Source organism: Penaeus japonicus, unplaced genomic scaffold (assembly GCF_977035675.1).
Source record: "Penaeus japonicus unplaced genomic scaffold, GWHDUDI00000001_assembly GWHDUDI00000023, whole genome shotgun sequence".
In the NCBI taxonomy this organism is placed as follows: domain Eukaryota; kingdom Metazoa; phylum Arthropoda; class Malacostraca; order Decapoda; family Penaeidae; genus Penaeus; species Penaeus japonicus.
In genome coordinates, this window is record NW_028234425.1 from 22,732,705 (window position 1) to 22,750,204 (window position 17,500).

Genomic DNA, 17,500 nt, shown 5'->3' on the forward strand with positions numbered 1-17,500 from the left:
TCACAGACTTGGATGAGGATATCATCTGCATATAAAATGATATTACATAGGTCTCCTAACTCATTGTTCAGTTTGCAGATAGAGTGCATAAGTATGTTAAATAGTATAGGGGACAATACTCCCCCTTGTGGGGTACCTAACTCTAGTTTACCGAAAGCACTAAAGGTACCTTGGTACCACACTTTAACTTTCCTTGTAGATAAATAGTCCTTTATCCATAGCAGTAGCTTTCCCTTAACTCCCAGGAGAGCTAATTCATGGAGAATTACTGTTGGAGAAGCCCTGACACTGATTTAAAGTCTATGAAGTATGAAGACTGTGCTTTGCTTCCATTTAGGTACTCAGCTAAACACATTTGTGTTCCTTTCCCTTTCTGGAAACCAAAGATAGATGGATGAATTTGGTCTTTGGTCTGATAAAGAAGACGAGTGAGAAGGATTCTTTCACAGGTTTTGGAGAGACAGGATGTTAGTGAGATTGGTCGAAATTCGTCTGGGCGTCCTGGTTTTGGAATGGGAATGATGGTTGCCTGTTTCCAGGAGGTAGGCAGAGTGCCTGTAGCATAGGTTAAGTTGAAGAGATCTAGAAGAGGATTTCTTCCCTTTGCCTGTATCTTAGCAAGGATCCGGGTAATGTCATATGTAATGCCATCGTCCCCAGGTGCAGTGGATTTCCCAGTCTTAATTGCTGCAAGAAGTTCGTCAGTTGTAAATGGTATGTCAGCATCATCTGTTAATTGACACTGATAATCAATTTCATTTTTGTGTTTTAAACTGGAAGAGCACCTGCGTATGGATAATGGAAGATTATCAAGAGAAGAATCCTCACACCATTTGTTAAGAAGAGATGAAGCTACTGTTTCTGGATGAGGATGAGGTGTTGCATTGTATGAGTTAGCTTTAATCTTATTGATGTCCTTCCACACATTACTCATGGGAGTTGTAGAGTCAATTGATTCTGCCCAGGCATACAAACTCTCTTCTCGCTTTTGAGTAATTATTTCGTTCAGCTTTCTACTAAAGAAAACAAGGTCCTTAGCTAGGTAGGGGTTGCTTCCTAAATGTTTTAGCTGACTCACAGTTGATCGTATTAATTTTTTAAGAAGCTTAATCTCAGAGTCTTTGTTTAGATGTCGTGCACGTTTGACTCTGGAGGTTGGAGACCTATGTATGGTGTTTTTTTGGGGTGAAGTTGATTAATGATATTGCCAACTTGCTGACAGAGTGTATCATTAAAATGATCGAGATTGATAGGAGCAAAGTCCTCATACCAACAGGCAATCCTTTCAATGAATTGGTCATGATATTTAGTGGCAATATGATATCGTAAACGTGGCTGGGGTGGGTCTCTTTTACATAATGGTAGGGTTATACTTAATGCCCAGTGATCGCTGATTAAGAATGGGATAACCTCTGTAGTGCTTGGTAAATAATGCTGATTGTACAAGACTACATAATCTAATTTGCCCCCTAGAAAATGAGTCTTTTTTAAAGGGCGGCTCATCCTCTGACACAAAAAAAAATAATAAAAAAAAGTATAAGGTCTTTGAACTTGAAACTTTCAGGGTATAGCCAAATTATGAATGTCGACTTTAGGTTAGCAAGAAAATGTGGTATGTCATTCCGGCCTACGTTAAGACGTCATAACGTTTTTCGTTACGTCACAGCTTCCTGTGATGTTATTTTTTTGTCGTAGAGACACCTGCTTCTACATGGAAATACTCAAATACGATACGAAGACCGTGTAATTTAGTTTTATATTTTAATTTGCAATACGTAATAAGTTATCGAGGCCGTAAGAAGCATGTTTGCGCGACGTTGTAGTGAATAATCTCCCGATTGGAAAACGGGATGTCTTTAAGGGGATCCCAAGCTATTCGTGGCAGGGCTGGACGCTTGGAATTTCTACCCATGGCCACCAGGGACCAGCACCGGGACATTGCAACGTTTCTAAAGCATGATGCTTGCAACAAACAATAAAACGTGATGTCTGTGTTTTAACTTTCCCGTCTTTTTATTCTCTTATTTTTATTGTATTTTGTTAATTTTAAAAACATGGAAGCCAAGGAGGTCTCACTCCTCTTAAAGATCATAACTGCTTGTTGCCGCCGTCAAGACGTTGAGGGAGATGTCCGGAGAGGAACAAGGGACTCCAGCTCGCACGGCCAAAGCTACTGGTACTCTCTCTCCTCATCCAGACGGGCAGTTTGCTTATAGCAGTGAGGTTTTCTTTCCATAAGCCTTGACGGAAGACTGCCGGGTAAGAGGACCTCCTGCTATAAATTGATATAGAGAGAGGCCGTAGCCGAGCCTTTATTCTTTATTGTATCTGTGTTACAAAGTGGTAATCAATGGACGGTACGAGAGACACATTGTAAGATAAGTAGTGTGCCCCAGTTGTATGTGCAGGTTTTGTTATATTCTCGTCATGTATGTATATATATCCATGCCGATGAATTAAATATCAGTTTTCTATATTTGTTTCTTTTATGATTACATGTCTTTAGTAAAAGAGTTGTGCCCAGGCTCTTTTGTGTATGTACGGGAAGTAACACTTTCAACAAAATTCACGAGCAACATTTATCCCAGACCCACCGTGCCTTCGGAGAGTGCTTACCGCTCGGCCCACTCCGTCGGCAATCTATTACAAAGATTGATTATGGCAAGCTCCATAAGAAATGAACTTGCAACTTACTTGAATTTTAAGTCAATGATCACTACAACGTCGCGCCGATCGCAATTATTTCTTCAATATAATTTCCTAACACTCAAGTTTTTCACTTTATCGAAAAAAAACGAAATTACACGATGAAGGGACAACCAATATGTATCAACACGAACGTTTACAAGAAGTTTTAATTGTTTTTAAATGTTTGAGAATTTTTTGAGTGTCAAAATTTTTAGTTTTGAGATACAGGCATTTAAAGATTTCAGTACAATGTAACGTAGCTATTTACTTCATGATTGGCATTGCTTTCACACACAAAGCTCTCTGGTTCATATTGACACTATACACAACGAATCAACTTGTAATTCTAATATATAGTGCATAAAAAAAAAAGAAAAACACTTCCGACCCACCATGCTGTCGTGTCCAGAAGTGCCTTGTTCAGCATCTTTTTTTTCGCTTTTACCGGCGAAATGCCTCACTGCTGGGGTGTCTTCCCACTATCAAATCCTTGGAGAGGGGCTTTGTTTTTCCAGCAATGAGTGCCTTCCCTCTCCTCATTGACAATGCTCACCAAACAGGTGTCCTACAGGTCCACCGCCGCAATCCCGGGCCCATATGTTTCACCTTCGGCTGCTTTCTTCTCTACCTCCTTTGCAATTTCAAAATATGTCTTCTCAGGTAGTGGATTCATGTTGAAATTAGCACAGAAATCAAGCACTCCATGATAACCACTAGATGGCAAGGCGGCTTTCACTATTTTAGTGTGCAAGTCATAACGATTAGTTTCTACATTCATGACTTCACTAGATCTTTTCACTCCACCACGTGAGGTACACATCTCTTCCTTAGTGTTGCACTGACCACACTTGGCAACAAAAAACTTTGTCATGCCTTCAGCACGACCTTCCTTCACTAACATTTTGTTCCCGCACGCACAACGGGCAAATGAACGCACCCACTCCAGCAGCTTGTCTTTATCAAGCAACAAAAACTCTCCCCCAGTGTCAGCTTCAGTGGCTTCGATGTTCATGCTGGCACTAAGATCTAACTTCAGCTTGGATCGTGTGGTACGTGAGGGTTCAGGACTAGGAGAAGTAGTGTTAGTAGAAGCAACAGGAGGCGTAATTTCGGACGCGGAGGTGGTGAGGGCGGCGGTCGTGTCGGTGGCTGCCGCATGGTCAGCTAGCGATACTCTCCGCTCTGCAGCCTTCTTCTTCCTAATTTCCCACATTTTTTAGAGCTTTTGCCTTGGTGTAAGTGGCAGCATGGTGATCTTCTGTTGATGTTGGAAAGGGTAGCAACAAGAAATAATACCGCTAATATGAACCAACGGTGTTTATTAGCATGGGAAGCCAAGAGCTGCAGCATGCATGCTGTGTGTGAGAGGAGAGCCGACAGAGTGGCGGGTGAGGTGATTGTTGCTGCTAAATGTATCTAGAATTACTCAGATGGAAACAGAGGAAAACAAGGAAAAATGAGCGCAATATACAGAAGCACATGGGCGTACTCACGCACGCCCTTTAATTGGTTACGCCCCTCGGACCTTTAAACGCCACGTGCGCGGTGTAGAAGCTTCGCGGGATTTAAATTCGTGTTCCTATATGTTGCTACATATATGTACTTTTAATCCTCTCAAATATAAATTTCGATTTTTTTCATATATTTCGACTACTGTATATCAGAGGGTGAGCTTAAGGGACATAATAGATGTACAGGGTCATTTGTGTGTTGAAGATAATCATAATATACCTTACCGTTTTTGCCAATGGTGCTACCCTCAGAGCCAAGGAGAGGATGGCGAGCATTAAAATCTCCACATAATAACACAGTATCATTATGTATCATATTGTCAGGAGGTTTAGGTACCTCTTCACTATCATGCGGGTTATATACATTAATAATAATGATAGTTTTGCCATCAAGAAATAATCTAACACCGAGATATTCAGCAAATGTGTCACGCTTGTCATTGATCACTTTGGATGGTATGGAGTTCTTAATATATATGCCAAGCCCTCTTGTAGAGGGATTAACCATATTAGGTTTGTCATAATAAGTGTATCCCGCAATTTTTGCATACCGAGCACTAGTTCTGACTTCTTGAAGGCAACATACATCAACATCCTCAGCGTGGAGATATTGAGAGAGAGTTGCCTTGCGTTTCTGCAGACTGTTAATGTTCCAAGTAATACATTTCAAATAATTACTTGGAGCCATCGGTCGTTATTTGATAATTTCCAAGGTCCTTTATCGGATGTAAATCGACGGGCGGTGTGGGCTGTTGTCGCTCCAGGAGGGTGAACATCCTTTCCTGGAATTTAGATTGTTGGGCCATTTGTTGTTGCATCATGAACATCATCTGGCCCTGCTGGGTCATCATCTTTTCCATCTGCTTAATCAGCGTGTGCAGCAGTTCCTTTATTTCACTCTTGGACTCTTGTTTATCCCGTTGCATTGCGGGCGGTGCTGGGGTTGGAGTTGGAGTCGGAAGTAGAGTTGAGGTGGGCACTGGAGGTTGTGCTTGGTGTTGCAGGGGCTGTGCTCCTGTTGGTGGTGGTGCTGTGGATGATGCCTGAGCTTTTTTTGAAGGGCTTACCACATTCTTCTTTGGAAGAGGTGGGGAGGCCTTCACATCAGTAAGGCAAGGGGCTGGGGTGGCGTTCTTGGCAGGAAAGACGCTGCTTCTGATATTTCATTTTCCTATCCTTCGGAAAATATGTACATAATGCAGAATTCGCATTATGCTCTTGGCGGCAGTTCACGCATTTCCGAGGGATATCTTGTCCTTCGGAAATCCTATCAGCGCATTCTGCGCTTGCATGGGGGAGAGCGCAGCATCGGCACCGCGGTTCGTCAAAAGGGCAAGCACGCGCTCCGTGTCCCCACTTGGAGCAGTTTGAGAATTTGAAGAAGGCACACCTAAAGGGTGCCATACTTTCAACCAATTTGATCGACTTGGGGATTACCTCCCCCTCGTATGTAATAACAACACGCTGGGTCAGCTTCCCATTTATTTTTAAACGCCTTGCATCGTATGTCATATCATCGGTCTCTATTTCCTTTGGGATGTCGAACACGATGAGGTTGGTGCATTGTCCTTTCCCGTAGACTTTTGCTTTCTCAAGGACTTTTCCCATTACTGCGACTGTTGTTATCTGTGCAAGAATTGTTTCGTTCTTGCAGCGAATGTATACATTGTTTCGTCCAACTTTCAGTTCTAATGATTCCTTGATGTTTTTGTAAGGATCCACTTTAAGAGCCTGGCATATCCAGCAATATTTATCTCCGTGAGTTCGGAGTTTACTGTGATTTTTGAAATGGGCACATATGTGCCCGGGAGGAGTAATTTTTAAAGAATCGTCAGGTACAGGTAACTAACTGCCTCTGCTTTTTTTTCTCGCTCTTTCTTCATTCTTGTCGGCGCGAGCACCGCCGCCTATGTCTACTTCACGGAGGGCGTCATATCTGCCCTCAGTTTCCATTCCTTGAACAGAGGTGGACATTGTTCTAGAAGGGGGGTGGGGTCGCCAGAGAGCCCGACCTGAGCGGCCTTTATAAACAAACATAGTCACTCGGATACCCCGCACAGCCTCACGCCTGTGGGCCTGCGGAGGATTTTCACTGATTTGGCTTCCATTGTATGTATTGTATATCAATTCCAAACCACAAATAATATGAAAATAACAATATCACGCACTATGGCGTAATTTAGGTGCCAGGTCTGCGAAGACCTGGTTACCCAGGTGACACAGATCCTTGAAGATAGGACACAAGGTCATGAGAGAGGTCAGAATACACGTCCTCACACTTCAGTGACACGACGTAGACAGAGAGAGAGGTAGACAGAGAGAGAGAGAGAGAGGGAGACAGAGAGAGAGAGAGAGAGAGAGAGAGAGAGAGAGAGAGAGAGAGAGAGAGAGAGAGAGAGAGAGAGAGAGAGAGAGAGAGAGAGAGAGAGAGAGAGAGAGAGAGAAAGAGAGAGAGAGAGGGAGAGGATAGGGAGAGGGAGAGAGAAAGAGAATCAGTGAGAGAGAAAGAGAAAGAGAATCAGAGAGAGAGAGAAAGAGAAAGAAAGAGAGAGACAGAGAGAAAGAGAGAGAGAAAGAGAGAAAGAGAGAGAGAGAGAAAGAGAGAAATAGAGAGAGAGAGGGGGGAGACAGAGTGTGAGAATTATATATTATGCTTATATAAGATATTAATTACAGCAATAGATCCATATACAAATATATGAATTTTCGCACTCTTAACCAGCGAGGCAATCGCCGGGTCAGGTCAGGTCAACTTTGATTGATATGTAACTCACACATAACTGGCCTTCCCAAGGACCTAGACCCTCAAAACGAGCTTAATTCCTCGATAGTCACGCCTCCTACATTCCAGACAGCCTTCCCGAGTAGCCGCCGTGGGGACAAGATTCGGGGGACGTCGGATGCGAAGCCTTCCATATAAGCATGATGTTTGGAACATTCAGACAGACCGGGAATCGACTACGCTACCGTTGACACCTGATTTCCCCGCCTGTTCATACGTGTTGTGCTATTGTTTATTACTGTGATCATTGTGCTGTAGTGAATATATCTATCGTGCACCATAATGTCATACTATCTGCGTTATGGAATAAACCTGTAATGTTCAAACCATGTGTCTGGCATCACTACCTATTTTGTGGTGGGTCGTTAGTTACGTCAGACTAAGATAACCCTCACAACTGGTGCCAGCCGATGGGTGCCACGATTTTGCTGGTATCGGACTCACAACTCCGAAGAAGCCGCTACCATCGATACTGTATCTCCTGCCCGCCCGCTCTCACCACATTAAGAATTTTGCCCGCCCGCCCACCCTGTTCTACCGTCACCCTCACAGAATGATGTCAGCCAGAGGTCGTGCTCTCCTCCTATTTTCTTAAAAAATGTGGATCGCTCGCCACGTACTCTCATTTTTTCACTCTCACGTGATCACAGCGGTAAATACAACGCGTCAGGCAGGGAAATTAAGGTAAGTCAGTGGAGGCGTTGTCCCCCATGTCTCAATTTCACCCTATATTTTCCACTCTTAATAACCCATTTTTCCCTCAGATTTTTTTTTCTCAATGTGTGTAACGGATGTATCTTTCTCGCATTATATGTGTAATCAATGATAGAATTTTTATTTATTCTTTTCTTACTTATCGTCATATTTTAGATGTTTATTTATTTGCATTCTTTTCCCAGATATTTCTTATGATTATTTATTTTTCAGACATTTATTTCAAAGTGCGTGATTTTTATGCTTCATATTAATTAGATTCTATCTAAAATCATTCTCAGTTTGTTCGTATTTGGTCTAATTTTAACCTGCTTCACTAAATTGACAAATGCGAACTTCATTTTTTCTTCATGTACCACGCATATGCATATGAGTTATGCTGAACTATAGCTTCGCCGGTCAAACGCAGTTTAGCGTAAAACGTGTCCTTAAATACAGCCGCAGATGCTAAGGGTTGCCGTAAGACGTTTGTACAAGCAGCGAACCGATTAACCGACGGATCAGTAATTGCACAAAATATTTCCGACTCGGATTAGTTTCTTCATCATTATTTATATGATTATTCGCATATGTCTAGTGCGAATCTTTCATAATTTACGAGATTGATTTTATTGTACCAGCTAATTAATATGGACTATTAACATTGTCTGAATTTCAGTTTCATGTTATTTTGTCTTTTCTTTAACAAATACTGTATGTATTTTAAATACATATTTATATATTGGAATTACTTAAAAAGAAACACTTTACTCGGTGACTAGGCTAAGTCATTTCGTACTCTAGCAGGTCATTCACGGTCATTCATGACCTTACTAATGTAAAATGCTACTATTTTGTTAAATCAATTATTTCACGTACCATTATATCATTTATGTATTATGCAATTTATTACCTTTTGCAAACATAACTCACTATAGATACACCATCTACCCTACGCACCTTTGCATTAACTGTTCTTATATTTCTGTTCACAAACACACTTGACACTGCAACTAGATGTCATGGCATAAAACGAATATTCATAACCCCATAGGACGACGTGTGCCACCCATAATAATTCTTTTATCGTCCTTGTTTTGTTGAACATTAAGTGAATAGTTATTTACACAATATTTCTCGCCTAACTCATCTTCCTACTAATCACTCCTCTCCCAACCGCCTACTTGATTGATGTTATGTTGATGACTAAAAAACTTTTATATTGATAATGCTTTGGACCTCGATTTAATTTTTCATACACATTCATTATTTTTACCAATTAACCATTTGAGGACAAGATTCGGTTTTCATCACATTTACCCAGTCTCTGCCTACCACAGCCCACCTCCACGAGGATGAGACCCGGGTGCTTCTTTTTTTCTTTCATTTCAAGGACCGCTAAATTGGTCATTTATTGTATAGTTATTTCGGGCCTGTCCCGATGTTTGGCTGAGAGAGCCACAACGGTCTTACGAGAAGATGTCCACTGTACCGACCTGTAATACGGTCCAATGCGAAATACCGCGAGCACGGTTACTTTCCGCCCGGCGCAGCTCCGGCAGTTTTTCGGCTAACAGAGCCATAAGTATTGCTCCCTGCAGCAAATTGACCTAGCGTAAGGTCACGTTAAGAAGAAGAAATACCGCCAGCACGGCAACGTTTTTTGGCCAAGCAGCCACACGGCTCCCTTGGAGAACTCATTCTCAGGTATGGTAACGACTATATCATGGTCACATTAGTAAGCACTCATATATACCACCTTTCAGCTGTGTTTGTTACCGGAAGGCCCGAGGCGTAGAAAATGACTGAGAATTTGTATTTAAGAAGGACACAGAAGGAACCCACAGCAGACACACACTCAGTTCAGGACAGAGAGGTCAGACAGACAGACAAGAGCGAACAGCTCTGACCTCGGGCCTTCGGCCAGAGTCTGGTGTATTAACAGTCCACAATAAAGACCATGGCACGTGAACGTCTGTCTCTTATCCACTGGATCACAACCAGGGCATCAAGAGGTTATAATAACTGCTCTCAGTGGTGGGTTATAACTGTGGCCAGCAAGCTGGTGAGTGAGAGAGAGAGAGAGAGAGAGAGAGAGAGAGAGAGAGAGAGAGAGAGAGAGAGAGAGAGAGAGAGAGAGAGAGAGAGAGAGAGAGAGAGAGAGAGAGAGAGAGAGAGAGAGAGAGAGAGAGAGAGAGAGAGAGAGAGAAGGAGAGAGAGAGAGAGAGAGAGAGGAGAGAGAGAGAGAGAGAGAGAGAGAGAGAGAGAGAGAGAGAGAGAGAGAGAGAGAGAGAGAGAGAGAGAGAGAGAGAGAGAGAGAGAGAGAGGAGAGAGAGAGAGAGGAGAGAGAGAGAGAGAGAGAGAGAGAGAGAGAGAGAGAGAGAGAGAGAGAGAGAGAGAGAGAGAGGAGAATGAGAGAGAGAAAGAGAGAGAGAGAGAGAGAGAGGAGAGAGAATGAGAGAGAGAGAGAGAGTGAAAGAGCGAAAGGGAAAGTGATAGGAGATAGATAGATAGATAGATAAATAGAGAGAGAGAGAGAGGGCGTGTGAGATGTATATCAAGTGCCATTTGAGGACAGGCTTTTTTCTTTCGCGGCTTCCGCATGGTGCTCCGCCATGCCCACGCGGGACAAGAAAAAACCCGACTAGGAATCTATCTATAGCCAACCCGGCAGGTCAGGTATAGAAGTTGACCATGGGGTCAGTCAGACTCACTCACGCACGGACTCCTGCATTTACGGACTCATTACTCACGGACTCCTGCATTTACGGACTCATTACTCACGGACTCCTGCATTTACGGACTCATTACTCACGGACTCCTGCATTTACGACGCGAAGCGGCGAGCCGCAGCTCCTGCCTCTACCGTGAAACACACCAGCCTAACAAGAGATGCCCGAGCAGCCATCACTACCCAAGTAGATGTCACTATGGCACCCGTGCCGTCATCCATCAATAAAGGAGAGAGAGAGAGAAGAGAGAGAGAGAGAGAGAGAGAGAGAGAGAGAGAGAGAGAGAGAGAGAGAGAGAGAGAGAGAGAGAGAGAGAGAGAGAGAGAGAGAGAGAGGACAGGTAATGTTTCGTCTATCTGAAGTCAAACCCTTGCAGACGGTTGGACACATCTTGATCCTATGCGAAGCATGTGAGGTACCACTGCCAGTTTGGCTGTTTTGCTGAGTGGCACTAGTAGTGAGAAGAAAGAGGAGTATATAATTGTAAATATTTTTTTTTTCTTTTTTTGCAATTAAAAAAATCTTTCGCAAACATCCTCCATAAATCCGTGATGGTGATTTAACCTAGGTGCATATACTGTAGTGTATTCCTCCTTTATAGAGACTAAAAGATTAAACTACATCAATTATTTGTCTAAACACTGCCATGCTACTACCCGGTATAAGTTTGACAACATAGTGAAACACACAAAAAAGGAGATTTTCAGTACTCTAATGTATGAATCAGTTGGGCGGAAAAAAACTGATTATACTAAACCTACCGAATAGCAGGCCCGTGTCAGTTAAAGAGGCCCGTCCGCAATGGGTTAATTTCTCCGAATTTTGAATAAATGTCAACACACCAACTATGTAAATTTTGACATTCATTCTTAATACCCTGGGAGTTGATCTTAATATAAATTCAGTAAACTTATAGTTTCTACTAACAACTGGGTAAGTAAAACGCGTTTCATCTTGTACTTCAGTCAGAGGAGCATATTTGTACTTTTACGATTACTAACATTGAGATTGTCGATATTAACTTGATATTCCACTTCGTTTCATAAAAGATTCACTGCCAATAATTGTGTTTTATATCATGATTACCATAAACACTTTCACTGCCACTAACTCATTTCCTAACTCACATCATTCCCATGTAACGTCCAATATCTTTGCTGCCAATATTTTAGAAAATATTAGAGAAAATTGTAGCCAATCTGCTGTTGCCATTTCTGGGAGTTAAACAGACTGATAGTTTACATGGACTCTGGCAAAAACTTTTCGCAGAAACTTTTGTTCTCAAAATCTCTGACAAGATATATTGCAATACTGACAGTAAGACTTTTCTACTCCAAGACCTATACAAGGATTCTAACTGTAAATATACCTATATAACTATAAATATATACCTATATACCGATATACCTATAAACAAATATATGACATTGTACTTAGATCCCTGCTATTTTCGGGATTATTTTATAAAAAGACTACAGTCAATAAGAATTGAGAATGTATCTACTTCCAGAAATGTTTCCTTTGGTACTTCAAGTATCGGTACTAGATCCGATTTGCCAGGTTCTTCTATAGCAATGTATGCATAGTACGCTTAATTATCTCAGCAGCATTGGCTATTCTTTTGAAACCTACATACGAATCGCTGGTGTTTAGCATTATGAAATATTATGCAAGAGTTTTGGAATTTGCAAATAAAAGGCAAATAGAAAGAGTTCAGAAACCCCAAATTATCACAACAAAAGTGACCACCTATCCCCACTTTGAAGCAACTGGAAGGATTGAGAGTGATAATGGTTTATATAGCATGAGCATATTAGTTATAGGAACATAATTTTGTTTTTAATGGTACGCAGGGAACCACTGGAGACAACGAGGTTAAAGTAAAAAAAAAAAAAAAAAAAAAATCAAACAAGTTGGAAACGGTTAGGAAAAATGTCACTGATTCCAATGAGTCGGAGCTTAAGCCTAGTACTCACTTGTAGACCATGTTGCGCGAGTTGGTCTCTGAGACGTGTCTAGCGTTGTCTACGTAGACACGTCTATAGACCAATCCCCGTCTACGAGTCTGTTGCGAGACAAAAAGTCGCAGGTCTATGGTCTCCCGATCGGAATGGGAGACAGCATGCAACGGTAGACAGGTTTCACAACATTTTGCTAGTGTGTACGACATCTGCAACGATAGACGAGACACATCGGACTTCCCGGTCTTTCTCCAGCTACCAAGCATGCCGGGTGCCTTGCAGCCAAATTAACGCTTTTACATTGTTTTATTGAAATGTGGTCAAACGAAAAGATATTGAAACTAATCGAAGATTATCATGCTTCTAGCTGTCTTTGGGACGTGACGAGTTCCGATTATAAAAACCGCGTAAAAAATAAAATTGGCACTTGAATCACTGGCTTAGATATTCTAAAGGTGTACATGAGGCTCGTGAAAGTCTCCACTTGCTAGGAAAAGCAGTGTGACTGCTAGTCGAAGAGGAGCTGGGATAACTTCTCTAAAATTTGTATCCTTCTTCATTATCAGTCCTCCAACCATCAGAAGCAAATCTTCGAAATCAGTAGAGGTTAGGCGGGTGAAATTTCGAAAACCCATGACGTCTTCCAGTCTTAATTTATTTAATAATGAAATACCGAACCTAGGTCCTTCTGCAAACACTTCGCGACTCCGCCAACGTTTACGTTTTTTTTTTTTTTTTAAATATAATTCGACCTCCTATTCGTTTCAAACGAGTCTCTGTGTTGTGAAATATATATGCAATAATATTTCACAGAACAGCCCACTGGCCCCGTCCTCGCCAATGGCTGTGGTCGACATCCAACTTATTTTAGGGAGATGTATTTTAACCTTTATTACTTTTGTTTACAATTACATATTTCTCTCTATTCTACTATTTACTACAGTTTCCTCTATATCTAAATCCTCGAGACTAGTGTACATTGCCGGTTTGTTCCTTATTCCTCGTAGACAGAGCAGTGAAGACCGTAGTAGTGAGAAGGCCAATCGACACCTCATCCATGCAACGACGGCGCTCTTCTGTTGCTGCCTTTTCTCTGCAAGTTGTTGTGCAAGGGATGAGTAGAATATCGTCGCTCTCGGTGACATTCCCCCAGAAGTCGTGAATACAAGAGGTGTGAAAGTACCTTGTTCGACTTCTCGGACGCGTTCGCCATACTTCCTCATTTTGTTGTTCTCATGCTTGGTGTGAGCAGAGAGGAGTTCCTGGGATCGGTTGCTCGTGGCCATAGGGTTGAAGATTCGTATGTCGAAGAAGGCCCGTTGCCCTCGTACCCAGAAACTGTTGGCACTGATGTCTAATCTGGCGTCGTCTGCAGTGTTGGTGGATTGGAGTGAGAAGTTGCGCCCTTCTGTGGGGATGAGGGGAGGTTCGATCCTCACGTCGCGGCACACCTCGCCAAGCATTTTTGCAGTCACGTCCCTCACCTCGTCGTGGCGCATGCAAACGAAGCCTCCCGTCTTGCACGTCATGGCATGGTTGGGGTCGAAAGCCGAACCGCATGTGCAGTGCTGGTGAAGGTCCTCTATTGGCCAACCATATCTCAGAGCAAGTGCGTCCACAAACTCCTGTTTGTTTAAACTAAACCCTTTGACTTTGATGGGGAGACTGGTCAACCAGTTAGAGGCGCAGGTTTCGCGTGGCATACTCATTCTTCTTTTCATATCCTCAGTAATTATAGAGGTTAGTTCTTGAAGTTGTGCCCTCTGCTTTGTTTCTCTATTTTTTGTAATTTCCATTTTGATTGTTTTTTGTTGTGTTGTATCAGGCTGTGTATATGTTTCTTGCGTTATTATGGCTTGAGTTAGGCTGGCTGAGAGCTTGACAGAGTTTTGGAACTCCATGTCCGCTATTTTACACGGGTTTGTTATGCCGAGTCCCCCAAGCCTTGGCGGAAGTTCGAGTATGGCTCTCTCGTTGGCAGTGGGATTTCTTCCACCTGATAGTGCTGGGATCAGGTGCTTTACAATTGCTTCCTCAAGTGGTGAAAGTAAAGGCTCGATGTTAGGTATAGTTCGCATTAAGAAGTTCCACTTGTGTTTGATACCGAAGGTGAAGGCGGTATATGACGAGTGCGGTTCCTTCTTTGCGATTTCTGCCAGCTCTATCACTTCCCTTCTCCATGCATCCACTTGCCTTGTTATGTATTCTTCCCTGGCTGCTGTTGTGCCAAGAACTGCCCCAAGGTGTTTTTCACCGCCGGCCTTTATAATCACGTTTGTTTCTCGGAAGGCTTCTCTGGCTTGTCCGAGATATTCCGGTTTTACAATTAAAACCGATTTGGCGGCGTTCGGAAAATATCCTTGTGGAGGGCCATGTGTCCCAATGAGATTCCACCACTTCCTTATGTTCTCAATTTTCCCTGCTCCGGTCAGGACGTCAGCATAAGCAACTTGCTTTATATTTGTTGTTGTGTGGTCAATTATTGTTTGTAGCCTGAGGAGACCGATGGCGTACATCGCCATGGCAATTGGGTCACCTTGTGTTGTGCCCTCGGCTGAAGCTATCATCTCATAGGTATTTGTTCTATTGTCGACTATGTGGAGCTCTGCTGGGTTGTTGTAGGTGTTCTTAATGTATTGTGCGAGGCTTGGGCATTTGACCTCTATATTGTGGATTGTTGCCTTCCGGTTGATGTTGTTGAAGGCATTTGTAGCATCCACCATGAGTACGGCCTGACAATCCGGCTCTTCATAGATGTTTCTCATGGCGTGGATTGCTGCCTCACACCCTGCCTGTTGACCTGCACACACCTGTAAATTTCCCACGGCTTGTCTAACGTCGTCTCCGACAACGTTCATGATTGCCTTGCCGATGATTCGTCGCAAGACTTCTCCAATGCCAATGGGGCGGCATCCGGGCTTCTTGTCGAGGGCAATTAAACGACAAGCTGTGAAGGCATCCAGGTCGTTGCAGTTTTCTGTTGCAAGTTTTCTAGCAAGAGATGCAATGGCTTTGCAAAGGTCATTTGCAGCTGTCCCAAACTTGCTGCTGCTCAGGATGGTTTTCCATGCCTTTGCGTCGAGTCCAGAAGGTCCAGCTGCACCATGTGTGTGCAATGCATGTGTTCTTATCTTTTCGCCGGTAATTCGCTCAAAGATCTCCGGAGGTGGGGGATTATACTCTCCACGAAACATCGTTCCCGCCGCCGCTTCCTTTGCAGGCGGGTGCTTTTCATTGAGCAAGCGACGAGTGTTTTCATTTAAGGGTAATGTCCCTGTTGTTTCATTTGATGTTAGGACCCTTACTGCCTTTGTCACTTTGTCTTGTTTCATTAGACTGGCAAATTTCCTTGATTTGTCCATCTCTCGTTCTTTCACTTGCAATTAGCGCTAAGCAGGAACTCTCTCCGCACAAAGCAATGTCCTCCATGGTGTACTGATAGAGACTAGACGAGAAATTCAAATCGTAGTGTGGACGCTAGACGAGACAAAGAACGGTGTCTATAGACGGTCTATAGACAAATCGCGCAACATGGTCTACAAGTGAGTACTTACCTTACACAGGAGAACATGGAAAGTCATGAACAAGCGTAAGTGCAAACAGCTAGATGACTACTTGTCACCAGCGCTAGCGCTCGCTGTAAACAACATGATGTCCTAGATATTACCAGTGGGAGAAGACATAGACGTTCTATTGCTGCAGCACTTGATTAGGCTGGCCCGATAGTACACGTTTTTGTGTTCTGTCCTATCCCGACCTTTTCTGTCTCCCTTCTGTCTCTCTGCCTCGATTACCATTGCTTTTAGGGCCGTTTGAGTGGTGATACTGGCAACTTGGGTCACAGAGCATATGAGCATACGTATAATCAAACGATATTTTATATCACTAACCTATTTTAATGAGATCATCTTAACTCCCATTCCAAGGGATGTTTCAAATGGTATTTGAACGACTATTGGCTCGTCGTCTTTTTTCTTATTGCCACGGTTTAAGATTAATCATTATGATAATGACAATGAAAATAATGATGATAATAATGAAGATAATGATGATAATGATGATAATGAAAATAATGATAATAATGAAGATAATAATGAAGAAAATGATGATAATAATGAAAATGATGATGGTGATGGATAATAATGATGGTCATAATGATAATGATAATGATAAAGATAATGATGATAATGATAATTATGAAGATGATAATAATGATTATGATGATAATAATGATAATGATAGTGATAATGATAATGATAATGATAATAATAATAATGTTAATGAAAAAGAAAATGAAAGTAAAAATGATAATGATAATGATAATTTAGTAAATTATCCCCTGGCATCAGGTGGGTTATCACGCAGATTTCACGCCGCTTGTCCCTGACGTCACAAAAGAATCTACGGATTTTTCCGCCCTGCAAGATGATTTAGCTTCGCTGTTCTGCGTGTGTGTGTTTGTTTTTAATATTGACTTACCTTTCCGATTGCTCCGTGTTCTACGTCTACATCTACATTACTACTACTCTACACAACACTGCTTTTACATTACTTACTTATATTCTGTACTTACCTTCTCTTGATCTTGTCTCTTTTTCTTCGACTCAACACCTTACCTTCATTTTTCATCTGTTTCTCTTCGTGTTTTCTCTCGTTTCCCCTCACGGATCCCTTCTTTCATTTTTCCCTGCTTTCCTGTATTAAGTCTTTTATGTGCCCATTTTTGTATGTGTTTTATTTCTAGTTTTATTTTTTGTATTTTAAGTTTAATCTTATACACACTTTTACACTTTTAAATTACAAATACATTGGAATGTGGGTAAAACGTCACTATGAGCGCGGAAAGCTGCTGCATAAAATGTCAAGCCAGGGCAGTTAACGAGAGAGGGTTCCTAGACTTGTGAAGTGGCGGACGATCTTTTGGATTTACCTGGCTGGCAGTTTCTCGTGCTCTGTGGTTCTACCTTCATATTTTACCAAGTAAGTGTATGGTGTGTTGTCTTTGTATACCAGTTCTGTTTCGAATGATTGTGTTGATAAATGTATAATATGGATGCTCCCCTTTTTATGTTACCTTTTTTGGTCAGCCAGTTGAGTTTGTTTCAACGGTGGCTGCGGGATGAGCTTTCATTC

General features: G+C 42.2%; 1 protein-coding gene and 1 pseudogene across 1 annotated transcript; one reads left to right on the forward strand and one right to left on the reverse strand.

Annotated features, from left to right (window-relative positions):
* Positions 1-2,943, forward strand: part of LOC147469190 (uncharacterized) — a 14,329-nt pseudogene extending 11,386 nt beyond the window's left edge.
* A 10,136-nt stretch (positions 2,944-13,079) lies between these two features.
* LOC147469191 (uncharacterized) lies at positions 13,080-15,660 on the reverse strand. The gene has a single exon (XM_086550231.1). The coding sequence runs from the start codon at positions 15,559-15,561 to the stop codon at positions 13,276-13,278; it is 2,286 nt and encodes a 761-aa protein (XP_086406357.1). The 5' UTR covers positions 15,562-15,660; the 3' UTR covers positions 13,080-13,275.
* Between the last annotated feature and the right edge of the window lie 1,840 nt (positions 15,661-17,500).

Excerpts from the sequence above, each read along its gene's own strand:
- LOC147469191 (XM_086550231.1), bottom strand. The coding sequence starts at position 15,561 with ATGTTTCGTGGAGAGTATAATCCCCCACCTCCGGAGATCTTTGAGCGA.